Here is a 27,720-nt window from a genome sequence, read left to right as displayed (position 1 = left end):
TGATGAAGTCAGGATTTAAAGTTTTTTTTTGTTTTTTTTGTTTTTTTTAATTTATTTGACAGACACAGCGAGAGCAGGAACACAAGCAGGGGGAGTGGGAGAGGGAGAAGCAGACTCCCCCACTGAGCAGGGAGCCTGATGCGGGGCTCCATCCCAGGACCCCGGGATCATGACCCAAGCCAAAGGCAGACGCTTAATGACTGAGCCACCCAGGGTCCCTGAAGTCAGGATTTAAACTTAAGTGGTCAGGATCCAGAGTCTGTGCTCATGAATTTTCAAAAATTTTAAGTATTCAGACTTTTACAAGTTGGAAATGAATTCAAATGAATTAAAAAAATACTGGTGAGCCAAATATGCCAGAAAGGTACTTCTAGCTTGTCACCTCCATATTTGAGGCTTGAGGAGAGGGTGCCCAGAAGAGGAGCTCTATGATAAGGATAAACAGTGATGCCATCGATAGGTGATATTTGGGCGCTTTCTGTGCCAGGATCTTTACATGAATGACCTTATTTTATTTTATTTTAAAGATTATTTATTTATTTGAGAGAAAGAGAGTGAGCGAATGAGAGAGAGAGAGAGAGAGCACGCACAAGCAGGGGGGAGGAGCAGAGGGAGAGGGAGAAGCCGACTCCCCGCTGAACAGGGAGCCCGATGTGGGGTTCCATCCTGGGGACTCCCGGATCATGACCCGAACCAAAGGCAGATGCTTAACCGATTGAGCCACCCAGGTGCCCCTATTTTATTTTTTCAAGTAATTTCTACAGCCAACGTAGGGCTCAAATTTACGAACCCTAGATCAAGCCTCCCGCACTCTACCGATTGGGCAAGCCAGGTGCCCGGATAGAGCTCATTTTGGTAAATATCTCCATTTTCCAGATGAGAAAACTGAGACTTAGAGCTGCCTGTGGTCGCCCAACTAATATTTAACGCCTGCAGAGTTTGCGCTCTTTATCCCTGGGACTAGGAGTGTGTTCTACGAGGAAGCGGGAGACTAACGAAGAGTCTTCCAGCAACGCTGAAACCCGTGCACCTCCTCGACCGCCCATGGTGCAGGACAAACTCCTTTCAAACTGGCTGACAGGCTCCTTGCGGACCCCGCCTACCCTCGACCTCTTTTTCCTCCCCGCGCGCCTGGAGTGCGGCTTGCGATTGGCTGCAACCGCTGCCGTGGTCCCGCCCCCTCCTTGCGCAGCTCCGCCCTTCGGCGCCTAGAGCAACCGGAAGCAAGCATGGCGGTTCCCGGGGCTGCTGCTACAGACCTAGGTGCGGTGGCGTTCGGGCGGGGCCCGCGGCTCGTGTATTGAGAGGGAGGAATGCGGGCTTTGGGGATTGTGGTGTGCTAGAGGTCCCGCGGACTGGGGGTCGGGGGGTCGTTTCAGACAAGATCCCTTCAGACTTAGGCGCGGCCCCCTCGCTCAGGGCTTCCTGTGAACGCGGGCGGAGAGCCTCTGAGTGCCGGTTGCTGGGGCTCCTCCGCGTCAGGTGTGGAGCGGGCACTTAAGCCCACTTCCGGCGCCTCAAGTCGGTACCTCCGTACCCCCAGAGGTGGTCCGAGGCAAGCGGGCCGCTCTCTTCTTCGCTGCGGTGGCCATCCTGGTGGGGTTGCCGCTCTGGTGGAAGACCACGGAGACCTACCGGGCCCCGTTGCCTTACTCCCAGATCAGTGGGCTGAATGCCCTGCAGGTGAGTCCTCGGTGGGAGAAGGCCAGGGGACAACCCGCTGGCAAGGTGGAGACTCAGCTGATGGCCCTGATGCTCCTTGCCCTAGCTGCGGCTCACGGTACCCATCACCGTCGTGTTTACCCGAGAATCAGTGCCATTGGACGACCAGGAGAAGCTGCCCTTCACCGTTGTACATGAGAGAGATATCCCTCTGAAATGTGAGTCCCTGGGGAGTCAGGGCTGCCTTTCTGGTCTGAGCTCAGTCCAGAGATGGGTTAGGTAGGAGGAGCAGGAGTGTCCCTTGAAGGTAGTTAAAAATTTATTAAAAGACCTCTCTGAAGGAACAGTGTGGATGGTTAGAAGAAAACTTTAAATTCAGTGTTCACCGTTAAGGTGACAGTTTTATTCATAAAACAATTATGCTACCTGATGAGAAGCAATTAATGCTCATTAGGGGTTAGGAGAGGAAGTGGGATACTTTACTGAGTGTTAGGTACTTTTCAGTACCAGGAATTTTGGGGTGAATGAGGAATTGATAATGGTTTAAAGAATTTCGTAGCCCAGTAGGGGAGAAAGACACTTAGATAAAGAAATCACAGTGAAGGGGCGCCTGGGTGGCTCAGTCGTTGGGAGGCTGCCTTCGGCTCAGGTCATGGTCCCAGGGTCCTGGAATTGAGCCCCGCATCAGGCTCCCTGCTCAGCGGAGAGCCTGCGTCCCCTCTCCCACTCCCCTTGCTTGTGTTCCCTCTCTCGCTGTGTGTCTCTCTGTCAAGTAAATACAATCTTAAAAAAAAAAAAATCACAGTGAAAGTATGTAAGAAACTGAGATTGCGCTAAAGAAAGAGCCTTTAACTGTCTGGGAGGAAAGAAAGGCAGAGAAGGTTTTGAGGATGTCATTTTTAAGCCGGAGTTTTAAAGGATGTGAAGGAATTCAGGTTAAATGGGGGAAGGGAGGAAGGGAACAGCATGAGCCAGTAATAATAATCGCTAATATTAGTTGTTCATTATATGCCAGAAACTAGGTGAAGCACTTTACATGTGTTGCCTCATTTAATCCTCTCTAACATTATGATCTCCATTTTATAAATGAAAAAACAGACTTAAGAGATTTTAATTTGCTCAGGATCACACAGCTAGCTAGTAAGAGGTGGAACTGGGATTTAAATCCAGGCCTGACTGATTCCAGTGTTCCGGCTTTTAACTGACAAACTCTACTGCCTCCTGTTTAGAAGCATGGAGGGGGATCTGTGAGCAGTTTTACTTTTCTGGAGTGTGAAGTGAAAGTTTGGGAGTGACTGGATGTGTAGGCCGAGTCCAGACTGTGACGTGCCTGTATGCCATTTACTTTCTAGCTTTTTAACCTTGGTCACACACATTTTTAAAAAAAATCATTTCATGGGACCCCTGGGTGGTTCAGGTTGTTAAGCTTCTGTCTGATTCTTCATCTCAGCTCAGATCTTGATCTCAAGGTTGGAGTTAAGCCCCGTGTTGGACTCCACACTGGGCAGGGAGCCTACATTAAAAAAAAAAAAAAAAAAAAAAAAAAAAATCATACAGTTCAACGTAATGTAAACATAAATAGGTTTTGTTTCTCAAAACAAGAATGGATCATACCTCACATGTTAGTTCGCAACTTGATTATTGTCAGTTTGTCATGGATTTCTTTGTATTTAGTGACACGGTATTCAATAACGTGGACATATTGTGGAGGTAGTATAGTGGAGTGGCCAAGAGTATGGAATTTGGTGTAAGAGAGCTGGATTAAAGCCTTGGTTCTGCTACTTATTTGTGTGAATTTGGGTGAGGTTGTTAACCTCTCTAAATCTTGGTTTTCTCATCTGTTAAATAGGAATAGTAATAGGTTTGTTCATTTATTCAACAATAAATATTTGCTGAGATATATATATATGTATAGATATATGTCAGATACTGTTGTTGTTGCTGGAGATACAGCAAACAAAATAGACAATACAGTAAACAAAATAGACAACAAAGAGGAGAACAGACAGGAAGATAAACAGATTAAATGTATGTTAGTTGGGGGGGGGGCACCTGGCTGGTTCAGTCAGTGGAGTATGACTCTTAATCTTGGGGTTATGGGTTTGAACTCCAGGTTGGATGTAGAGATTACTTAAAATCTTAAATAATTAGGGCCGCCTGGGTGGCTCAGTCGGTTAAGTGTCTGCCTTTAGCCCAGGTCATGATCCCGGGGTCCTTGGATCAAGCCCCACTTCAGGCTCCCTGCTCAGTGGGGGGTCTGCTTGTCCCTCTCCCTCTGCTGCTCCCTGTGCTTGTGCTCTCTCTTTGTCAAATAAATAAATAAAATCTTTAAAAAAAATCTTAAATGTATGCATGTATGTTAGATGGTGACAGGACAGGGGGGTAGGGAGGTTTTCTTGGAGTATAAGGAGATCATTGCTGTTTTAGAAGCATGGCCAGGGAAGGCATCATTTGAAAACAAGACTTCCAAGTAAAGACCTAAAAGAGGTAAAGGAGTAAATTGTGTAGGTATCTGGGAGAAGAATATTTTTGGCAGAGGGATAAGCAAGTATAAGGACCTGAAGCAGGAGCAAAAGTGGTGCCTTTGCAGAACAGTGAGAATCCCATTGTGGTGAGAGTGAGGTGAATGAGGGAAAGAGTTAGAGGAAATGAAATAAGACCAGAGCGGTGAAAGGGAACTAGGCTCACATACAGCTTTTATTCTGGGTGAGAAGGGAAGCCATTAAAGGATTTGGTTTTGTTTCGTTTTGTTTTTTAAAGATTTTATTTTTAAGTAATCTCTACACCCAGCGTGGTGTTGGAACTCACAACCCCAAGATCAAGAGTCGCATGCAGGGATGCCTGTGTGGCTCAGTCGGTTAAGCGTCTGCCTTTGGCTCAGGTCATGATCCCAGGGTCCTGGGATCGAGTCCCACATCGGGCTTCCTGCTCAGTGGGGAGTCTGCTTCTCCCTCTGTCTGCCACTCCCCCCACTTGTGCTCTCTCTCTTTCTCTCTCCCGCTCAGAAATAAATAAGTAAAATCTTAAAAAACAAAAAAAAGGAGTTGCATGCTTTACCAACTGAGCCAGCCAGGTGCCCCTTATTTTGATTTTTTTAAATAGATTTTTATTTATTTATTTGAGAGAGCGATTGAGAGAGCACGAGAGGAGTGAGGGTCAGATGGAGAAGCAGACTCCCCACTGAGCAGGGAGCCTGATGATGGGGCTTGATCCTGGGACTTTGGGATCATGACCTGAGCCGAAGGCAGACTGAGCCACCAAGGCGCCCCTGATTTTTTAAACATAACTACCATGTCACACCTAACCAAGTTAGCAGTAATTCCTTAATATCACCTAATTTCTTTTTTTTTTTTTAAGATTTTATTTATTTGACAGAGAGAGACACAGCGAGAGAGGGAACACAAGCAGGGGGAGTGGGAGAGGGAGAAGCAGGCTTCCCTCGGAGCAGGAAGCCCGATGCAGGGCTCGATCCCAGGACCCCGGGATCATGACCTGAGCCGAAGGCAGATGCTTAACAACTGAGCCATTCAGGTCCCCAAATAGCACCTAATTTCTAGTCTATATTCAGATTTCCCCAATCATCTCAAAGGTTTCTTTTTTAAGGCAATACATTTTTATCTAAGGAATTTTATTTTATTTTGTTTATTTGAGAGAGAGAATGAGAGATAGACAGCATGAGAGGGAAGAGGGTTGGAGGGAGAAGCAGACTCCCCGCCGAGCAGGGAGCCCGATGTGGGACTCGATCCCGGGACTCCAGGATCATGACCTGAGCCGAAGGCAGTTGCTTAACCAACTGAGCCACCCAGGCGCCCTTACCTAAGGAATTTTACATGTGAGTGCTTCCACTGCCGATCACCGTAGTTCCTCCAAAGTCAGAATCATAATCTTCAAAATAACTCTTTTAAAAAGAACTCTTGTTCAATCAACAGTTGTCACTGTCCCATCAGTCTAGTTCTTTCTCTTGGGCTTCTTTGATCTCCACTTGAGTATGGACATACTTCAAAAATTCCCAGGTAATCTCTGGGATTCAATTTCTTTACGTTAGGGCCCTAGAAGTCAAATTGTCGAAGTACATTGATTGCTATTTTGGCAAATGATCTAAAATTATTATTCCTTAATTGTTCTAATATTGGAAAGTCTTGTTACTTCCACTCTACTCCAGGAGCCTAGTGGAAAATGTTACACATCTGATTGTCACCACTGCAATAAACTTGCTGTGATGGAAGCATATCCTGTGTCTCAGTGTAGCCACATTAACAATTTCTGGACACCATGAATGATAGTGCCCATTTCCATCTAGAACGAGGCTTTTCAGAGGTGTCCTTTTACAGCTGGTTTATTCTAATCAGGATCAATACATCGCGTTTTGTTATATCTCTTTTGTCTTTTTTATTATACATCAACTCCGCCTACCCCATCCCGATACACTTCTTTTCTTTGATTTGTTGGAGAAAGCAAGTCATTTGTTTTATGGAACATCTCACCGTCTGGATTTCGCAGATTGCTTCCTCCTCGTTTCATTTAAGTTATTACTCTATTATCTGTATTTTTTATCAACTGGTAGTTAAATCTGGAGATTTGATTAAAATCGGGTTCACTTCTTTAGGTATGATGTGGTATACTTCCTATCGTGTTCTATCAGGAAGTATATAATGACTGGTTGTTTCACTTCTGGTGATACAAAGATGATTTCGTGAATTCAGATATTGTCAGCCCGATGTCTGTATTTTAGTATCCTGTCAACCTTTCCACCTAATGGTTTTAGCAGCCATTGATGCTGGCATCCATTTCATTAGTGGTTGCAAATTGGCAATTTTTAAATTCTGTAATTTCTCCTGTATATATGACCTGGAATTCTTCTGTAACAAGGAACTTACCCAATAAATTTATTTTTTTAAAGATTTGATTTATTTATTTGACAGCGAGAGACACAGAGAGGAAACACAAGCAGGGGGAGTGGGAGAGTGAGAAGCGGGCTTCCCATAGAGCAGGGAGCCTGATGTGGGGCTGGAGCCCGATGCGGGGCTTGATCCCAGGACCCTGGGATCATGACCTGAGCCGAAGGCAGATGCTTAACGACTGAGCCACCCAGCCACCCCCCCTAATAAATTTTAGGTTCAACTTCTCAATTTCGGGGGAGGGGGGCAAAAAAATCCCTTTGGGATTGCCTTACAGGTATAGATTAACTTGGGGAGAATTGATATCCTTAGAATATTTAGTCTTTCCATCTAAGAACCTTGTATACTTTTCCCATTTCATTCAGATCTTCTTTTATGTCCTTCAGTGAAGTCCTGGGTGTTTTTCTTATAGTTTTATACATTTTTTCCTGGGTATTTTATGTTCTTTATTATTCTGGTGATTGAGATTTTAAAAAATAGTTGCTTTTCAAATTGGATATCGTTGGTACTTATCAGAAAGCTACTGATTCTTGCGTATATCTAGTCATTGTACTGAACTGTTACTAGTTCTAATAGTTTTCCAGTTGGTTCTCTTTGATTTTCTTGGAAAATAATTATGCTACTTCAAAAAGTGGCCATCTTGTTTCTTTCTTTCAAATATTCATGTTCCATGTCTCTTTCTTCACTTATTGCATTGGTCAGGAACTTCAGAAAGAACAGTGCTGAATAACAGAGGAGATAGCAGGCATCCTCATTTTATTATTAATTTTAGTTTTTTAAAGATTTCATTTATTTATTTATTTATTTATTTAGGGGGGAGAGAGAGAGAGAGAGAGAGAGAGAGAGCGAGAGCATGAGCAGGGGGAGGAGCAGAGGGAGAGGGACAAGCTGACTTCCCGCTGAGTGTGGAGCCTGATGCAGGGCTCGATCCCACGACCCTGAGAACATGCTTAACTGAGTGCTTAACTGACTGAGCCACCCAGGCGCCCCTTATTACTAATTTTAACGGAACTACATTTAGTGTTTTGTCATTAAGTGTGCATCTTTTCTTTATGAAGAACATTCATTGAATTCAATTATTTTGAAGCACGTATTGAAGTGATCACATGATTTTTCTCCTTTTACCTATTAATAGAATGAATATTGTAATAGATTTCCCTTTGGGAGGGTACTTCAGGTTGACGGTAGGGGTACACAGGCAGAGCAAGAGCTAGTTAGCTGGAAGAGGTGGGGTGTTGTGTATTTTATATCATCCATGTAGAGATCGTTAGAATTGGCTGCAGTGTCTTTCTTTGCAAACCATATTCTGGCTGTCCTGAGACACCGGACAGTGTGAGGGCTGGGAAGGTGGACAGAGGTCTGTACTTAGTCTTCTTATCTTGCTTCTTCCTTTTCCTCAGACAAAATGAAAATCAAATGCCGTTTCCAGAAGGCCTATCGGAGGGCTCTGGAGCACGAGGAGGAGGCCCTGTCACTGGGCAGTATGCAAGGTACCAGAAGGGGTGATCACGCTAGTTTAACACGAAGCCCTCTTTTTCTCTTCCGATCTCTAAGTGTGTATTTTCCATACCTTGTCTTAACTTCAGAATCTCTCTGGGAAAGCTGGGAATGAGATACCGTGTGTTTCAGCCTGGGCCACCAGGGGCCGAGCCTGGCCACAGTGTCAGCCAGGTGTGAGTGGGAGGTGGAGCTGTGGCTGAGGCCCTCTTTGGGGGCCAGAGGGAAAGGGAATGGTGTTTTTGCTCCTGGTGCACCTCCTGCTCTTGTCCCCAGAGGCAGAAACTGTGTTAGCTGAGCCACAGAAGCAAGCAGAGGGCTCCCTGACTGTGTATGTGATCTCTGAAAACTCCTCGCTTCTGCCCCAGGTAGGGTGAGCAGAGAGGTTGCGGCTTCTCGTCCTGTCCTGGGTCACTTCTTTCTTGCAGTAGTGCTCCCTATTGCTTGCATTTGCTACAGAAAACTCTTTAACAAATCGTTTTTTTAAAGAATGCAAATAGGAAAATAAATCGAATGCAGATAGGAATTTTTGTTCATTGACTCTGGGTCTTTCTTTTCTTTTTTTTTTTTTTAAAGATTTTTCTTTCTATATTTGACAGACAGAGAGCGAACACAAGCAGGGGGAGTGGGAGAGGGAGAAGCAGGCTTCCTGTTGAGTAGGGAGCCTGACCCAGGGCTCGATCCCAGGACTCTGGGATCATGACCTGAGCTGAAGGCAGATGCTTAACGACTATGCCACCCAGGTGCCCCAACTCTGGGTCTTTCTAAAGCCAGGAGTTATATTCAGTTCAAGCTCTGATGACCATTTAAAGTGGAGAAAAAAATCAGGATAAAAAAAAGCTGGTTTGAATGGGTTGTGGTGGTAATATGGGCCGACACATTGACCTTTTCACTTGATGAGCAAGAGTGTCAGTGGGAGCTACGCCACGTACCATTTTCTTTTACAATTTATGATGAAATATGTAATTCTTACAAAAAGATGAAAGAAAATTTTAATGAACATCCATGTACCCAACCCCAGCTTGCATATTGCAGTCTAGCAATATAGCTGAACCCCGTGCATCTCCATGGTTCTACCCCTCTCCCTTTTGGCCCAGGGTGACCATATTTTGTGTGTGTCATTTTCTTACTTTTCTTTCAAGTTTTATCACCTGTGTTGTATCTTAATAAACAACATATTCAATTTTACAAACTTTTGAACTGTATATTAATACAGCACATGTTCTTCTGCAACTTGCGTTTTGTCCCACATTTATGTTAGAGAATCATCCGTGATAATCAATGTGCAGTTGAGTCTAATATGTTCATTTTTTTTTTTAAGATTTTTTATTTATTTGACAGGGAAACAGCGAGAGAGGGAACACAAGCAGGGGGAGTGGGAGAGGGAGAAGCAGGCTTCCCGCCGAGCAGGGAGCCTGATGTGGGGCTCGATCCCAGGACTCTGGGATCATGACCTGATGTTTCATTATAGAGGCATATCACAGTTTATCCATCCTGTTGCTGATGGGCAGTTGAATTGTCTCCGGTTTTTGACTCTTAGAAATAATGCTGCTGTGAGCATTCCTGGGCTTGCCTCTTTGCCATGTGCTGTCTACTTATATCAGACTTTCCAGGTGTTTATTCCGCTGTCCTTGTTCAGCATAGCATCTCCTAGTTTCCAGCCTGTGAAGCTTTAGATAATGTCTGGGACTTATGTCTCCTGGGAAGGCAAAGGGAACAGAAATGAATGAAAGCATTCATGACACCGATTGGTCAGAGGTGCTCAGATAGGGGTTCACTATGAATCTAAGGGGAGGGGTAGGCTTGTTGGTCAGTGGCAAAAAGTCAGATTCTCTGAGACCGGGGCCAGCACGTTCTTCTGTTTTCTTCCTTGAGCCCTGGGCATTCTGTCCTTTGCTGGTCTCTCACAGGACATGATGAGCTACATCGGGCCTGAGAGGACAGCAGTTGTGAGAGGGATCACGCACCGGGAGCCCTTTAACATCGTTGGCCGCCGCGTAATCCAAGTAGCGCAGGCCATGTCTTTGACCGAGGATGTGCTCGCTGCGGCCCTGGCTGACCACCTTCCGGAGGACAAGTGGAGCTCTGATAAGAGGCGGCCTCTCAAGTCCAGCTTGGGTAGGGTGACGGGGCTTTGCCGTGAGAAGGGACGGGGAAATGAATGATGTGGAGGTGATGGGGCAGGAGGGGAATCTGCGTGCAGACTCTTTACGCCTTTCTTCTGTGGTTTCACCTTTTTAGTTAAAGCCCTCAGTGCTCCTCATCCCAGTTTTATCCTCCCTTGGGTTCCATGATGGCCATCAGCCCCATTCCAGAGGAGAAACAAGTTCAGCTCAGCCAGGCTTCCCTGACTCCTGTTTCTCTAGGCTATGAGATCACCTTCAGTTTACTCAACCCAGACCCCAAGTCCCATGACGTCCACTGGGACATTGAGGGGGCCGTCCGGCGCTATGTGCAGCCCTTCCTGAGTGCCCTCAGTGCTGCGGGCAACTTCTCTGTGGACTCTCAGGTGAGACTGGGAGCAAGCCGAGGAGTCCCTTCCCTGGCCGCCCTGTCCTTTCCAGAGTCCATGCGTATTTATTTATTGTTTTCAAGTGGAGTCTGTTCTTCCAGCTCTTAGAGTTTGCTGATCTGCTAGGAATTGCCTGTGTGTTGATATGACTCTAGTGTCTGCTTTTCCTCCATGGTGTCCAGCTCAGGGGCTTTTGTCAAGGTTTGTTAGAAAACGACCTTCCTTATGACCCCCTGTCGAACTGTATTCACCCAGTTGTGCCATCCTTAAGGAATTTATTTTAAATATAAAACTTCCTGAAATATGTTAATGTAGTAGAAGTAAAGATGGAAAGAATGTAGCTTCCTACGTGTGAAGAATGTATCACACAGTGTCCTTTTAGGGAAAATGTGGGAGACGTTTTTATCAGGTCTTGCTAGTGGGAGTACTTCTGAGTAACTGACTTGAGTTGATCTTGTGGACACTGAATTATGCTATTCTTGTTTCCCTCTTTGTTCAGGCTCTTAGAAAGCCTGGTAAAAAACGTGATTTCAAAGCATATATTTAGTGTATTAACTTTACCCTTGGCTTTGTTATTTTTTTTTCCTACACCTATTTTCTCTCAGCTCTGATTTTGTTTTTTTATATTTTGTCCTGTCCTAATTGTATCTTTTTAAGGCACTTCCAATCCTTTTTGGGACAAAGTGGAGCATGAATCAATACACAAAATAATGTCCTCCTTCTTTGCTTTACAGATTCTGTACTATGCAGTGTTGGGAGTAAACCCCCGCTTTGACCCAGCTTCCTCCAGCTACTACTTGGCTGCACACAGCCTCCCTCATGTCATCAACCCAGTGGAGTCCCGGCTGGGTGAGCTGAGGATGAGGGTCTATGTGCCAGGCTGGGGAGGGACCCTCAAGGCTCAGTGTGGGGTTGGAGGCTGGTAGTATATAGTTATGGTTCCCAGGTTGGGTGGTCTGAGGGCGTCAAGGAAGTGCTGGGCATTTAGGCTCTTTTTTTCATGAGACTCTGTTGACATCTCTAATTTCACACTATCATATCCAAAAACATTTATTAAAATGACTCCCAGGGCGCCTGGGTGGCTCAGTTGGTTAAGCGACTGCCTTCGGCTCAGGTCATGATCCTGGAGTCCCGGGATCGAGTCCCACATCGGGCTCCCTGCTCAGCAGGGAGTCTGCTTCTCCCTCTGACCCTCTTCCCTCTCGTGCTCTCTCTCTCTCATTCTCTCTCTCTCAAATAAATAAAATCTTTAAAAAAATAAATAAATAAATAAAAATAAAATGACTCCCAGTGCTTTTTATAAAGAAACGGATAGGCAGCATCTCCCTATGTGCAAGCCATCCAGGAAAGATATGGTCACGCATGTAGGAAAGATAACAGCAAAAGTACATGAAGGCAGAATTTGGATAGACAGTTCTGCTGATCAAGGTTTGAAGCTGGAATTAATAGTCTTTCATTTTGAGGGTGGTACCTACAAAGAATAAGATGACCACAAGCTATAATACAGGCAAACCAAAGTTAGTACTGGTTGTGGGATTTCAGACAGTAAGGCTAGGCCAGTGTGGACCACGATATAAGAGGGACTGCAGGTGATCCATCCATCCATCCTTCCCTCTCTTCCTCCCTCCCTCCCTCCCTCTGGCAGTGTGGAGTACAGAGATAGAAGGGCTTTCCAGGCAAGGAAAACTCTGAGCTTAGATGTAGAAGAAGCAGAATGGATTGGCATTCAGGAAGCTCAGAGAAGTTTAGTGTAGCTGAATTGTGAGGGAGTGACCGAGTTGCAGCTGGCAAGGTGGGCTGGTGCCGGATCATAAGGACCATGGTAAGTAGCTTGAGCTTTTACCTGGTGTGAATGGCTAGCTATTGAAGGATTAAGAGGGAATCGACATGAGGTCATTTTTATACTTATGTATAAAATGGGTTATAATTATATGGGTGTGATGTAGCACGGCCCAAGAGAGTGGTCTTAGTCAAGGGGGGCCTGTTAGAGGAGGGGAGATTCCAGGGGCCTCTGGGGGGCTAAGGACTCTACATGTATGTGGCACATCTTGAGAGAATGTTCAGAGGAGGTTCTTGACCAAGTAGAGGATATCCCGGTGATTATCAGCTGGGGATATAGCGAGTGACCAGAAAGTTAGAGAGGCTGACCTGGAACTGAGATTTAGATCCAGCAGGTTTTGGTATTCTGACTTCCCTTCTCTTTGTACCGCAGGATCCAGCGCTGCCTCCCTTTACCCTGTGCTCAACTTTCTGCTGTATGTACCTGAGCTTGCCCACTCCCCCCTGTACATTCAGGACAAGGATGGGGCTCCAGTGGCCACCAACGCCTTCCACAGTCCCCGCTGGGGTGGCATTATGGTAATGGTCATAAAGCCCCAGCTTTAGGGACAGACAGACGTTCCTGAGACTGTTCCTTCTGTTGTTCCTCTAGTGTCCTCCATGGCCCAGCCTGTGGGAGGGATAGCACCAAGGAGGTGCGGGTGCTATGAGCTCGGCCCCTCCTCTGCCAGCCCCATGGCTTCTTATTTCTGTCAGTGTTTTCTATAATACGACCCTTTTGCACGTAGCAGTTTGCACTTACTGAGGACTTCTCTGTGTGTACATCTTAGATCTTGGCCCTGTTTACGGGAGTCTTGAAAGGCTGGGAACTTTGTTTCTCCCATGAGACTGGGATTTTCTCATAGGTAGGAACTCTTAAAATGGAATAAAAAATACTTTTTTCAGGACTTTTGAGGGGATAATGGAGATAATTTATGAAAAGCTCCTAATAGGTATTCGAAAAAACATTAGCTATACCATCAGGTTCGTAATTTCTAAAGACATTTCTAAAAAGGTCTCCTTTTTCTCTCCCCGCCTCCAGAGTGTCTAGGGCAGAGCCATGAAGGGTCCTGGTGTGGTCTTGAGGCAACCTCATTTCCCCCTGCAGGTCTACAATGTGGACCCCAAAGCCTACAATGCCTCAGAGCTGCCAGTGAGGGTTGAGGTGGACATGGTGCAAGTGATGGAGGTGTTCCTGGCTCAGTTGCGGTGAGGTCCTGGCTGTTGCGCCTGGGGGTGTGACCACTGAGTCTGACCCCAGTCTCCTGAGTTGACTAGAGTGAAATCTCACCTGGCAGGGATACCTTAGCTGTGCCTAGAGCCCCAGGGAAACCAAGAAAGGTTTCAAAGGATCACCTTATCCTTCTCCTAAGAAAAGGACAAAACTGACAAAAACTGTTTTAAGAAAAACAGACTCCTGAATGTCCGGTCTGTGGGGTGTGATTAGGGGTGCTTAAGAAAATAGCTACTAATTCTGAAGCTAACTGGTATGTTGATAGTGGCTGCCTGCTGCCCTGTGTTGAGGATTCTAGGGCTGTGCCTGGGATCATCAGGAAAGAGGATTCTGATTGATTAGCAATGTCTGCCCTGGGTGCAGGATTAGAGAGGCACAGCACACGTGCTTATTAGAAGTGGTGCTGGATTGGGGCGCCCAGTGGCTCAGTTGGGGGGGGTGGCTGACTCTTGTTTTTGGCTCAGGTCATGATCTCTGGGTCATGGGATTGAGCCCCGTGTTGGGCTCCATGCTCAGTGCAGAGTCTACTTGTCTCCCTCTGCTCTTCCCTTGTTTGCTCACATATGCGCGCTCTCTCTCTCTCTTAAGTAGATAAATAAAATCTTGAAAAAAACAAAAAAAGAAGTGGTCCTGGATCATGCCTTAACTAAAGGTGCTCAGTGGTCCCATTTCTCCAAAGAGAGGGTAGGCAGGGTGAGGGAATTAAACTAGGTTGGTATTACCAGAAATATTTTAGCCATGGGACCTTTTCAAACAAGATCTTGGAAATCCAAACCAGAAACAGGTAAAAGCAAAAACACTGGTTAAAATGGGGCTTGAGGCTCTGTTTTGCTGAGTGTTGCCACTCATCCCCCCCCCCCCCCGCTCTGAGCCCCCCCCTCCCCGCTCTGAGGCACTTCCCTATGACTTCTGTGATTCTGGGTAAGATTGAAAATCTTAGTCATTATTCTAGGAATCTTAGCCATCTTCTACTCTCAGCCTTCCTTACTTCACTCTTCTACAGGCTGCTCTTTGGGATTGCTCAGCCCCAGATGCCTCTGAAATGCCTGTTTTCAGGGTCCAAGAGTGAAGGGCTAACGACCTGGGAGCTCGACCGGCTGCTCTGGGCTCGGTCAGTGGAGAACGTCGCCACAGCCACCACCACTCTCACTTCCCTGGCCCAGCTTCTGGGCAAAATCAGCAACATTGTCATCAAGGACAATGTGGCATCTGAGGTGAGTGGGCAGGGGATGGTGTCACCAGAGTGGCCAGCAAGGGCCGGGGTGTGGTGAAACCAGAGAGCCAGTTGAGGCCCAGGGTGTGTGGGCATGCCATCCTTGAGTGCCCCAGGCTTCCTCTAGGGGGCAGTGCCAGGTCCCCAGCCCGACGCCAGGTGGGGTGTGAAGTTTTAAGCGGGCATACACATTAAAAAAATACACCGTAGCCCTTTTATACTGGCCTCCATATAGTGGGCAAACTCCAGGCAACGTGCCTGGTAGATGGAAAACACAGTAAGACCCATCCCCCCCCCCACCCCAGCACCTCCCTGGTGCCTGGTACTTACTGGTAACCCCCTGCCCCCTTCCTAGGTGTACAGGGCTGTAGCCGCAGTCCAGAAGGCGGCCGAGGAGTTGGCCTCTGGGCACCTGGCATCTGCCTTCATTGCCAGCCAGGAAGCTGTGATGTCGTCGGAGCGTGCCTTTTTTGATCCCTCGCTCCTCCACCTCCTCTATTTCCCTGATGACCAGAAGTTTGCCATCTATATCCCACTCTTCCTGCCTATGGCTGTGCCCATCCTCCTGTCCCTGGTCAAGATCTTCCTGGAAACCCGCAAGTCCTGGAAAAAGCCTGAGAAGACAGACTGAGCAGGACAGCATCTCAGCAGGAAGCCTTCCTTTCTGGCCAGAATGGGAGCTATTAGATTGAGAGGCACAGAAATGGGGCCTGCCGTGAAGGACTTAGCTCCCGTAACCAAAGTACAACACTCCAAGCAGGGTTCCTCTTTCCTTCCCTTCCCATTCCTCTAGCTCAGGTTCCCCCCACAACCTTTGTGCCCTCCCTCTCCCCCTCCCTCCAGAAGACAGTCATTTGGGTCTCCTTATCTGGCTTAAACTTGAAGGCCCTTTCCTGTCTCCCTCGGGGCAGGGGCAGTCCGTTGGGCTTCTGTCCCGCTCCGCAGTCCTCTTGCACTCAGAGGGAGCATTAGGGGGAAGCCCTGGGTTCGATTCTAGCCCCCTCCCCTCCACACTTCTCTCTAACCCCTCAGGGAGAGCCCTAGCACTGCTCTCATGGAAGGGGCCAGGTCACCTCTGGGGCCTTCTCCCCTCCTCCCCTCCCTCCTGGCTGGCTGTGCTTGTTGGGTATAGCCTGATGCTGTGCGTGCGGCCGAGTTTCCCTTCACCCTTTTATAGAGGTAGTGTGGTGCAGTGGGGAAGGGTCCAGACTTGGGATCACGCATGCCTGAATTCAGACCCTTGTTTCCGTACCTTCTGCACTTATTGTCTGGGGAGCATTGAATAAGCCACTTAATCTCCCTGAGCCTCAGTTTTTCATTTGTTCAAATAGCACTAATGATACCTCCCTTACAAGGTAGTTATGAGGATTAAATGTGATAAGCATATGAAAGTGTCTGGCATATTTTAGGCTTTCAATAAACATTGGTTGAATGTGAATTGAAATGATATGAAGTATGAGCATACCTTTCATTCTTCATTTGTGTCCAAGTAATGGTTTCCTGCTAATCTCTCTTGGGTTCACAGGCCCAGCTTGCTTAGACCTGGCCATGTGCCCTACAGAGAGGCCCCGCTTCCCTGCCCTGGAGGGCCCTGTGGTGGTGAGACGCCTAGGCTGTTGTCCCTCAGCATGTCCAGGGTTGCCCAACAAAGCTGTTAGCATCTACTTCTGCCTTTTTCGCAGGGGGTCTGGGAGAGAAGAGCTTGTACCAGTGTAAGCCTTTAAATACAAACTCATTCATAAATAAAAAATATATTAAGCATGGGCTGCAACAGGCACTGTGCTAACTGCTAGGTATTACAGAGAACAAAGACAGGATCTCTGCTTCCATGGAACTGATCTTTTAGGGGGTAGAGTCAGTGAACAAAAACTAATTTCAGATAATGCATTAGAAGGGAAAAACAGGCTGATCAGATGGTGACGGGAGCTAGTACTTTAGACTGTGTGTGAGGGGGCGGGGCCTTTGAGCAGATGACATTTGAACTAAGACCTGAAGAGGAAGCCATCTCGGGGAAGAGCATCCCAGGCAAAGATCCTGAGGCGGGAACTCGCTTAAGGGGCAGACGGAAGGACAGAGTGGCGGGAGCGCAGCGAGTAAGGAGTAAAGGTAGACGGGACTCCTTAAAGTACCCAGCGAAAAAAATGAATGACGCCCAAGGCGAGGCCCCACCCAGTCCCGGGGGAGTGGACCCAGCTTGGCGCGCCAGCAGCCTTTCGGCTGGGGTGGGCGGGGCCCGTGGCTGGCCCACCCCTGGGGGCGGGGCGGTACCTGGGGCCCCGGCCGGGGGCGGGGCTGCGGACGCTCCCCCTTCTCTCGGCTCCAGCCGGCGCAGGCAGCCGCCGCGGCAGCAGGCGAGCGGCGGCCCGGCGAGGCCATGAAGGTGAAGAAGGGCGGCGGCGGGGCTGGGACGGGGGCGGAGCCCGCTCCAGGGGCCTCTGGCCCGAGCGTGGAGCCCAAGCCCGAGCCGCAGCTGCAGGCGGAATCCGAGTCCGGGTCCGAGTCGGAGCCGGAGGCTGGCCTGGGGCCCAGGCCGGGGCCGCTGCAGAGGAAGCAGCCGATCGGGCCAGAGGACGTGCTGGGGCTGCAGCGGATCACGGGCGGTGAGCACCGGCGAGGCAGCTCCGCCCGCGGCGGGAGGGAGAGAGCGCGGGAGGGGGCCCTCGCGGTGCGCTGAGCCTGGGCCCCCGCCCCCTTTCCCGCCCTACCTCCCCCCCGCCTCCCCTCCCCCACCCGGGTGCCCCTCGCCTGAGTTCCCTACCCTTCTGCCTCGGAGGCTGAGATCTCCATGTCCCCTCTTCCCTTGATCTCCTTGTGCCCGCCTCTTTTCCCTTTAGACATTTATTTTCACCCTACTTCCTTTCTGAGGAGGCCGTCCCCCTTTCCCGTGGTGGAGGTGGGGCAGCAGCTGCAACTGTGACCCCTTCCCCATTGAGTCTTCAGGGCCCTTTGAAGCTTTTCTCTGCAATAATGAGGATGGGTGCTGAGTGCAGTCTGTCCTCAGTCCCCACCCTGGAGGCCAGGCGGAGGCTGAGCTACTTAGGTGACATTAAGACCCTCCAGTCTCGCTGACCATTAAATGCCCTCACTCTGGGTCCCCCAGGAAGTCTGGGGCCATTCTCCAACCCCAGGAAAGGACCTGGGCAGGAAGCTTCAGTGGGTTGGCTCTGGGCCCTCTTAAGGGAGTAGGTTAATATGTACCCCCCCCCGCCCCGCCCCGCTTTAGCCTGTCTTCTTCCGGGAGGCCTAGTCCCTTCTGTGGTTGAGTTTCTGAGCTGAACTGCCTGGGTTGAAGTCCCAGTTATGCCATGTAATTGGCTGTGTGACCTTGGGCAAGTAATTTCACCTCTCTGAGCATGTTCATATGTAAAATGGGGATGATGGCACCTACTTTGTAGGGCTGTTGTGAAAACTAATTTTCTGATTTTGCTTAGTGCCTGGCATGCTGTGCATGCTCTGTAAATAGGGCTCTTTTGTAAGTAGTACTGAGGGCCCCACTGGACTGCTTATGGCTGCTGCCTGGGGGCAGACAACTGGGCATTCAGGGCAGGGGAGGAGGTTACCACAGGCAGGGAGCAACGACTAAGAAGCCTCATGGCAGAGGCAGCGGCTGAGCCTCAAAGAACGGAGGCATTTGGAGAGAGAGTGGCCCTCTACCTTAGCTTCATTCATCAGTAATCCTGCCCCGGCTCCCTCTGTGAGAGCAACTCCTGGGACCCCTCTCTGGTGGTGGGGGGCAGGTGCTGGAGTGGACCTGAGCTCTGCAGTTGCAGGAGCAGCAGAGCCTGAGGCTGCCAGACAGAGCCGCTGAGGGGACCGTAATGGCAGGTCTAGGCCTGTGCATCTGGGGCCCTGGGGGACCGGCCTTCTCCCTCCTGTCTGAACCAGGCAGCAAGCGTTCTTGGCTGGGCCCCCAGAGTGCTGAGGAGACACCAGTAGAGGGAGGGGGCCTGGACCAGTCTGATGTTCGTGCCAATTGGGCTGTCACTGGCAACAGCAGCATTTAGAATGGGGGCAGAATTTCCAGGATGTTTGGAGGTCAGGCTGACCTCTCTGGGTCTTCGGTAACTTTAGAGCTTACTTTGCAACTGTGGGGGCTTCCAGCCCACGTACTGCCATGTGTCTGCTAATTTGGAGGAGAGTCCTAGCCCTTAGAGATGGGGTGTTGTGGGGGCATGAGCAGGGGAAGGAAGGGGCTTCATGGGAACCCTTTCCGCTATAGAAGTGAGAACTGGGTTCCAGGGAATCTCCATCCTGGCACCCCCTGGTCTCTTTTGACCCTAATCACACAGGTCTGAGGTTTGTTCCTCCTGGATTACCAGCCCTGAATCCAGCTTAGGAAGCTATTTGTGGCAGAGGGAAAGGGGGCAGTTGTGTTCTGAGCCTTCGGCCCCTCTGCCCCTTCATCTGGCCTGACCCTGGGCCCCAGGCTTCATCCTTCCCTTGGCAGAAGTGAGGGTGTGGGTGCGGCCTTCTGAGCCACGGGCATCCCGCTTCCCTCACTTCCTCTAAGGGCAAAAGGGCTGATAGCTCCAGGTGCGGTAGAAGAGACGGAGGGCAGACTGTAAGAACTTACTCCGCATGCGAGGGGAGACTCCAAGAGCAGGAGAATGTGGAGAAGGAAGGGCTTTCCCGGGAGCTGGAGTTGGGCAGCTAGGATTCTGCTCCCGGTTCTGCCACCTCGTCTCGTGACCTGTACTTTCTTTCTACATCTTTGGACCGGTGCTTGCTTTCTGTGAAAATAAGGTGTGTCCAGGGTGAGGTAAGGGCTGCCCCCGGGCATTCCTCCTCCTTCTCTCTCTCCCCACCATGGACTGTGGTGGACAGGCCAGGGGTCTGGCCCCTCCCCCAAGCCCTGCGGGACCCTAGGGTGGCAGGAGGCTACCAGGAGGGCCTCCTGGAGGGGGCGGCCCCGGGCTTGGGGAAGAGAGAAGGACTTTACATTCACTTCCTCTTCCTGCCCCAGAGGAATAGGAGGTGGCCCAGGGGCCTGGAGGGTGATTTCCGGGCCTCTATGGGGGAGGATGTGATGGCTTGCGGGCTGACAGCGCCAGACCCACCACTCCTCCTTTCGGTGTGTTGCCAGGGCCTCCCTGAGCAGAAGTGAGGGTTGTTGGATCAGGCCCTGATATTCCCAAGCAAGCTTCCTCAGCCACGGCTCACCACTGTTCCCGGTTCCTCTTCTGGGCCTGAGGACTCCCTTTCCCCCCATGCGCATCCCCAGACGCACCTGCCACACCCTCTTCCTGGTTTTGCTTGTACTCTTCTCTCAGGGGGTGGCTCAGAGCTAAGGTTGGGTAGATGAGCTTTCAGGGGTTCCCTCTGCTAAGACTTCCTCCCATTTGGAGATCAACAGGGGATGGGAGCAAAGGTGGCCCCCTTCCCCCAGTATTCCAGGCTCTGGGCTTGAGTCAGCAGAGCTTTGGCTAAGCTGCTTAAGGGAGCTGGGCTTGTATAAGCCGCTTATGGGGCGAGGAGGGGGATGGGGGGTGGGGAGGAACCGGGGAGGGGTTGTTGGCCTGCCCTGGCACCACCCAGGTCAGGGAAGTCCTTGCCCGACACTCCTAATGTAGCACCAGGGGCGGCTGTGTGGTGGAGGGGGGAATGTTCTCCAGGGAAGTACTGTGTATCTCCTGAGGCAGGGCTGTGTCACCCTCTTTAGCACGAGGTTCTCAAAGGCAGGGCTGTAACCCTCTCGTGCTGGGGCTCCTCATTAGACTGGGGACTCATCTGGCTCAAAGTCACTGAGCTGGCCCTGGCAGAGCAGAGGCCGGAACAAGGCCCCACAGCTCCAGAATGGGAGGGAAACTGTGGGAGGGGGGTGGCCTTGCCTTCCACCCTCCTCTACCCTGCTCCCCTCCCCAGACTCCAAGGCCTCAGAGGATAGAGCTGTTGGTCTCTCATTAGATCCAAGTGGCAGAGCTGCGTATCCCCCACACTCTGGGTGCTCCCTCAAGGCAGGGACTCAGTCCTCTCTTTCCGGAAGGCAGTGACCTTCCGAAATCAGAGAAAGTGGTAGCTAGTCTGGGGTCCCCCAAAGGCTGAGCTGCTAGCAGGGGCTTCTGGGCGGGTCCCTCTTTTGCTTAGCTGCCTGTCTTCCCTAGACTACCTGTGCTCCCCCGAGGAGAATATCTACAAGATCGACTTCATCAGGTTCAAGATTCGAGACATGGACTCAGGCACTGTCCTCTTTGAAATCAAGAAGCCCCCAGCCTCAGGTGAGTGGTAGGCCATCGACAGAGGGACGAGGTGGGCGAGGGCTGTGAAGTCGGTTGCCCAGGAACTCCTCAGGCTGCAGAGGGGTCAGAGCAGGGCTAGCGCTGGGCCTCTGCTTTCCTTTCCCATCTGTTTCTGGGGCTGGACATCTTGGGAGGACAGTCTGACCCCTTCGGTCCCTGCCAGCCTGCCCTCTGCAGGCCTTCCTGGGAACTGCAGGCCTGGGGCCTGTCTGTCTCCTGGGGCCCTGGGAACCTCAGTTGAAATTGGTGACCTGCTGACCTAGAAATCACCACCCCCCTTCTGGGTGGAACCATTTGGCCAAAGGTCTGAACCCTCAATGTGCATCAGAATCTCCTGGGGGAATTTTTTGAGAATTCAGACAGATGGGGGACCCTAGGGCGGAACCCTGGGTGGGCCTGGGCCCCAGCCTGAAGCCCTCTGAGCCCCAGTTGGGGTATATTACAGAGCGGTTGCCCATCAACCGGCGGGACCTGGACCCCAATGCTGGGCGCTTTGTCCGCTACCAGTTCACACCTGCCTTCCTCCGCCTGAGGCAGGTGGGAGCCACGTGAGTCACTGGATGGAGGTGGGGGAGTGTTGGGGGAGGATGGACAAGGGCTGGGGGTAAGGGTGAGGGTGGAATGAGCCCCTCCTGAGTTCTTACTGAGCCTCTCTTTTGGGGGGTGCTGTCTGTCTTGAGCCTTGCCGGCTGACTTCAAGGCCAAGCTCAGCTCTGCCCCCTCCTATCTGTCAGGGTGGAGTTCACAGTGGGAGACAAGCCTGTCAACAACTTCCGCATGATTGAGAGGCACTACTTTCGCAACCAGCTCCTCAAAAGTTTTGACTTCCACTTTGGCTTCTGCATCCCCAGCAGCAAGAACACCTGCGAGCACATCTACGACTTCCCCCCTCTCTCTGAGGAGCTGAGTGCGTGGGTGGGGCCATGGGGGGTGGGGCTAGAGAGACCAAACTTGGGGGGAGTGTGGATCTGACCCCCTTTTCTCCCACCTTGGGTCTTTTGTGTTTGGCCACCATTCCTATGCCACCTGTAGGGAAACTGAGGCTCAGAAAGGCTGGGGGAACTCTTTGAGGTGGGTCTGAGGTTGTTCAGCTGGTCCCCATCCCGCAGTCCTGAAGCCTCTGCAGTGGCCTGGCTCAGGCTCCTGACCTTTGCCCCAACTGGCTGGGCCTCTCTTGCAGTCAACGAGATGATCCGTCACCCATATGAAACACAGTCCGACAGCTTCTACTTCGTGGATGACCGGCTGGTGATGCACAACAAAGCAGACTATTCCTACAGTGGAACGCCCTGACCCACAAAACAAGCCCCCCACCCCAGGAGGGTCCTGGGCCCTCAGCTGTGACCTCCCCAACACTCACCTCTCAACCCGAGGTCTTCTGCCTGGGAAGTGTTCCAGGAGCCCTGGCCCCTGAGTCGGCGATGGGAGGGAGGGTACCTGATGTCCCCAGTCCAAGTCTCTGAAGCCCATGGGGCCTGGCATGTGGGGTGGGGGGGTAGGAGGGCTGTCTTCCTCCATGTCCAGGAAGGCCTCCTGGGAGGGGAGTAGCCAGGACTTCCAGACAGCCTAGCTGGGCCTCTTGGGCCCACGTTTAAGAATAGTGTTCCCCTATCCAGGCTTTGGCGAGGTCAGGGCAGGGACCCATTCCCTGTTCCCTACCCACCACCAACAGGCCATTTAGAGTCGTAAATTCACAGATGAATATCCGTTGGGGTCGGGGGTGGTCTGGCTGCCAAGATTCCCAAGGGAGTCCAGGCCCCAGCCGCAGCCCCAGCCCCAGCCCTTACCGTCCGGGCTGAGCTGCTGCCTGAGGTGTGGGAGGGCCTGGCCCAGATTGCAGCCTGTGGTAGGGACTGGACCAGCTGTATATAGTTTTCAATAAACTCTCCTTTTCTGTTCTTTGGCTGTGGGCCAGCATGTGTGTATGGGGAGGTGGAGTTGGGGTGGGGCAGTAATGTGGCTCCCAAACCTTCCTGTCCCCTAATCCTCTATAACCTAGCATCACACTCAGCATCTAGAGTCAGCATTCAGTACATGGTGCAGCTGGAAGGGGTTTTTCCTTTGATAAAGACAGAGACCCAGGCCCTGAGAGGGGAAGCTTTGGCCCAGAGTCATAGCCAACCATGGCACAACAGAGGCTGGGACAAAGACCCTCCACTCTAGGGTAGGCGGAAGGTGTGGGGGAGGTGGTCTTGTTCTCTAGCCCACCTTCCCCCGCCCAGAGACCACTAGGACTACTAGGTTGTGCTTTTAGCCCTCATCCAAGAGACAAGGTAGACACGGTTTTGGCTCAGGTCTGGAGCCATCTTGGGCTCAGCTGCTTTGGGGAACCCCCTGGCCTGGCTGCCCTGCATGGAATGTTGCTTCTAGCCCCCAGCACTACCCCAGACCCAGAAGAGCTCTTAATTTCCTTAGTGGAGGAAATGGAGGAACTGAGGTAGGCGGAGAGTTCTCAGGCACTAATTCGGATATGCCTGGTGTCCACCCCCTCTGGGCTGAGACTTAACGTCTCTCTAAGAGGCCTAGAAGTCCTGGGATTCATCTGGGTTCTGCGGAGCCCTGGCTGGGGCTGGGCCCTGGGCTGCACTCTGGGAATTCTAAAATGAGTGAGACACGAACACACACTTGTTCTTAAGAATAAGATGGACTGGGCCTATGGGGCGGCGGGGGGAGGCGAGAGTCATCGTGCTTGGAGGGATCTGGGGAGGGCCCTTGGAGGAGACAGCAGTGGAGCAGGGGCACGAACACTCAGGATGATCGATGGAAGGAGGTGGGGTGAGCGTTCAGCAGCATTAAGCAGAGGTCTGGAGGCAAGCTGGGCCAGGTGCCTTCGGGAAAGTGGATATTTATGATGCGAAAGGAAGACAAATCTCTGGAGCCTTGTAGTCCAGGTGATGAGGCTTCTCCTGGGGACGGTGGGGAGCGTTAATCGGGAATGACCTGGTCAGATTATCTCTGGCTGCTGAACAAAGGCTGGATTTGAGGGAGTGAGACTGACAGCCAACGCACACTGAGTGCCAGGCCCGGGGCTAGGTGTTAACTTAGAACGTTCGCCATCACTTCTGAGGCAGGCACGTTATTATGCCCATTTCACAAGAAGTGCAGGACGGGAGGGGTGAACATTGCATGGCTATTAAGTGGCAGTGTCAGGGGTCTAACCCCACAGTCTGGCTCCAGGTCACAGACACCCCCACCCTGCGGGCAGAGGGGCCCTCCAGAGGGTGGTGCAGGAGTTCGGGCTGAAGTGGGTTTCCCGCCAAAGGGAACCTGAACTCGGTCAATATCCACGGAGATGGCGAGAAACAGACAAAGTGGAGATTATTAAGAGGGGAGATTTCCAGAACTGGCGGCTGATTGGATGAGATGGCTGGAGCCAGGGAGGAGTCGAGGCTGAAGCCTGGTCCACAGCCTGAGTGTCGCGGTGGGGAGAGGTGCTGTCACAGGGCTTGGGAACCCAAGTTGGATCAGGGCGGGGGCTGGGGGAGGTGATGAGTTCAAGTTGGGACATGCTGGGGGTGTGGGTACAGATGTCCTGAAGGAGGTGACCAGGAATAGACAGGAAATTCAGGCCCTGAGACCAGGAGGTGGATGAAGGCTGGAGACGGTGATCCTTGGAGGTCGGTGGCCACAAGACAGTTGCTGAAGCTGTGATGGTGGCCAAGTTATGGGGTGCCCAGCTACTGGTGTTTAGTGAGCAGGGGGCAGGATTGCCGAATGCTCTCAAATTAACAGGGCGCTCTGTGCAAATAGTCCACCCCTTCCAACTCAGGGTCACTGAATGGGAGTATGTAACCCTAGGCGAGGCTAGAGAGTGAGAGCAGGGCAAAGGGAGAGGAACCCGTGATGGAGACAGGAAGAGCAGCCGGAGAGGTGGGAGTAGAAGCCTATCTTGTAGTAGGATGTATTAGAAGCTAAGGGAAGAAGGAATTTCACCAAGAAGCAAGTGGTCAGGAGTTGTCCGTTGTCGCAAAAGTGAGGAAGGGCCACGGGGTGAGGTTGGGGGTTGGTTTGCAGATGAAGCTGTATAGGTTTACAGAGTATTTGGAGTTGGAGGTGTTGCTTATGGGATTACAAGTCTACAGAGAAAATGTTGCAAGCAAGAGGGACTTTTAGGCCTCCAGCTGTCAGGAAGAGATGCTCCCCCACCACCCTGATAACAGTCTTCATGGTGCCTGCTAAGTCGAACTGGGTTGAGGTTCTGGATTGGGCTGAGGTCCGAATCCCTGGAGCAGGTACCGGGTTGGCACTCACGCCGAGAGTCCTATGGCCCTTGGGCCTGGAGGAGGAGTTCGGCTGGGGAAAGCCTTGGCCCCCTGTCTCCTTGTAAGTCTTCATGTCACTGGCACTGGTCCTGCTGCCAAAGAGGCACCTTGCTGGCTTTGGTTCCTGGCACTTTCTCTAGGAAGCTGGAGGGTTCCTGGGCAGTAGAAGGAGGGAGAAGACAGGGTAAGGGTGGGTCTAGTCCTGGCTCTGATGAGGATGAGCTGTTGACCTTGAAGTTCCATGTGGGCCTTGCCAGATCTGGGTCTCAGGTTTCATTTCTCTGAAGTGGGCCAGATTTCTTTGCTTTGACTCTTCAGGAACCTCATGAGGACCCCACCACTGGGTTGAACAAGAAAGCCCAAGAGACCCACCATTCATGCCTACCTAGGCTGGTCTGTATGGTACACGTTGGGGCTGCCAAACCCATTGTAAAATATTGAGATGCTTCCCTTCTGATGGTAAAGAGTTGCTATCTGAAGCCCCCAGCACATTCCTCCCTACCCTGGGCCCTCCCGTTAAGAGCCACCCTCCATCCCTCACCACCCTGCAACTAAAGAAAGGGTGCTTTACTTTTTTGTGTATCATGGACCCCATTGTTATCGTCTGCTGAAACCTAGAGACAATAAGGGTTTTTATGAATATAAAATGTATGGAAATCCTAAATATTTTAGGTATTGAAAACTATATAATAGGAATCTATAGATCCGTTCTGGGACACCTGTAATATAATATGAAAACATCTGTGATTCCTAATCTGTGATTTCTCTACCTTATGACAAAGTCACAGATTCTACTAAAGCCATTGTGATTTGTGGCTGACATTCATAATGGAGGGAAATGCTAACTTGGAGGTCGAGATGAGTGAAAATGAAGGTATGATTTCTTCATCCAACTTTTTAAAAAGATTTTATTTATCTATTTATCTGAGAGAGAGAGAGAGAGAGAGAGCATGAGCGAGTGGAGGGGAGGGGCAGAGGGAGAGGGAGAGAGAATCTCAAGTGGACCCGAGCTGAGCGCAGAGCCTGATGTGGGCCTTGATCTCACAGCTGCTTAACCAACTGAGCCACCCAGGCGTCCCTGTTCATCCAATTTAATGAACCCCATGAACTAACCAGTTTTAGAACCCTTATGTTTAGAGCCATCCCCCCGCCCCCCCCAAACAGGTTAACTTCCCCAGAACCGGGCACTTCCAGACCCTGCATCCATTCAGCTCACCCTCCAACGGTGAACATTTGCTGCGAGGCGGCCAGCAGGGGGCAGCATATGAATGGGAGTGCGGGACTCAGCTCCGAGAGCCGCGGCAGCCTTTTAAGTTTAAGGGCTAGTCTGGTTACAAACAAAAACAAACCTGAAACCCCAAATTCTGTTTGTCACCTGCCTTACTTGTGTGGGTGCCAGCTCACTTGTAGGTGCGCTAAATGGGCACATGGGACAGAGGGCTTACTCTGGAGGAGATCTCTGCTTACCACCTAAGCTGGAGGTGCAGAGTAGGGGGCTTAAGAGAGCCTCCCCGTCTGGGCGCCTGGGTGGCTCAGATGGTTAAGCGTCTGCCTTCGGCTCAGGTCATGATCCCAGGGTCCTGGGATCGAGTCCCGCATCGGGCTCCCTGCTCCTTGGGAGCCTGCTTCTCCCTCTGCTTCTCTCTCTCTCTCCCCCTCTGTCTCTCATGAATAAATAAATAAAATCTTTAAAAAAAAAAAAAAGAGAGCCTCCCCGTCTTTTCCTTCATAGTCAGGGCTGGGCTGGGGCGGGTGGGGCTTCCTCTCGTGTGCACCGGCTGGCCATGTCTCCCTCCACTCCCCACCCTGCCCTATCCCTCTAGTCCTGGACACAGGCTCTTAGGGGGAGTGCAGCTGTAGGGTGGGGCCCTATTATGGTATCTTCTACAGTGTCGTCCTAGGGGGTAGGCAGGTGGTGTTGACCTGCTTCCAGGCCTGGTCCCCTGGAAGAACTTTCGAAGCAGAGTCCCCACCTGGGGCTGCTCTGAGTCTTGAAGTTCGTGTGTGCTTTTGTCTCCCACACCTACCCCCTCCCTGTTCAGGCAGAGTGTAGGGCTCCCTCTTAGTCTGTCCTTTGGTGACAGCAGTCTGTCTGGAGGGGGTACCTGGGAGGGGAGACTGAAGTTCAGTCGAGTGGGCCCCTGACACTCCAGAGACCACCTTCCAGGGCCAGCAGTGCCCACAGCACCGGGCTACGCTCCAGTCACGTCACCCGTGGAACCCATAGCCCCAGCCAGGGAAAGATGGGGGACAGGAAGGCACAGCTGGACAGGAAAGTGACCCCTTCTTGTGTGAAGAGCTGAGGGGGCTTGAGGAGGAAAGTGGTGAATCTCAGTAAGAAGGGGCGTGGGGGGAGGGAATCTTCTTCCTTCTTAGGGGCTGGACAGC

General features: G+C 51.0%; 2 protein-coding genes and 1 non-coding gene across 3 annotated transcripts; 2 read left to right on the top strand and 1 right to left on the bottom strand.

Moving 5' to 3' along the window:
• Window positions 1-1,201: 1,201 nt before the first annotated feature.
• On the top strand, window positions 1,202-16,281 carry PIGS (phosphatidylinositol glycan anchor biosynthesis class S). The gene is made up of 12 exons (XM_028109076.1): window positions 1,202-1,263; window positions 1,544-1,683; window positions 1,769-1,880; window positions 7,961-8,050; window positions 8,334-8,425; window positions 9,968-10,175; window positions 10,424-10,566; window positions 11,304-11,418; window positions 12,782-12,927; window positions 13,496-13,596; window positions 14,625-14,835; window positions 15,190-16,281. The coding sequence occupies exons 1-12, from the start codon at window positions 1,230-1,232 to the stop codon at window positions 15,463-15,465; spliced, it is 1,668 nt and encodes a 555-aa protein (XP_027964877.1). The 5' UTR covers window positions 1,202-1,229; the 3' UTR covers window positions 15,466-16,281.
• Window positions 5,837-5,971, bottom strand: LOC114214052 (small nucleolar RNA SNORA1). The gene has a single exon (XR_003610323.1). It is a non-coding gene; the product is annotated as a small nucleolar RNA SNORA1 (small nucleolar RNA).
• An 866-nt stretch (window positions 16,282-17,147) lies between the features above and the next one.
• On the top strand, window positions 17,148-22,968 carry UNC119 (unc-119 lipid binding chaperone). Its single transcript, XM_028109077.2, has 5 exons — window positions 17,148-17,434; window positions 20,936-21,049; window positions 21,516-21,618; window positions 21,805-21,977; window positions 22,251-22,968. The coding sequence occupies exons 1-5, from the start codon at window positions 17,209-17,211 to the stop codon at window positions 22,361-22,363; spliced, it is 729 nt and encodes a 242-aa protein (XP_027964878.1). The 5' UTR covers window positions 17,148-17,208; the 3' UTR covers window positions 22,364-22,968.
• The last annotated feature ends 4,752 nt before the right edge of the window (window positions 22,969-27,720 follow it).

Source organism: Eumetopias jubatus, unplaced genomic scaffold (genome assembly GCF_037043125.1).
Source record: "Eumetopias jubatus isolate StellerSeaLion01/CBP00866 unplaced genomic scaffold, mEumJub1_p1.0 scaffold_10, whole genome shotgun sequence".
Taxonomy (NCBI): domain Eukaryota; kingdom Metazoa; phylum Chordata; class Mammalia; order Carnivora; family Otariidae; genus Eumetopias; species Eumetopias jubatus.
Note: the sequence above shows the minus strand (reverse complement) of the source record. Positions and strands in the feature narration are given on the sequence as shown.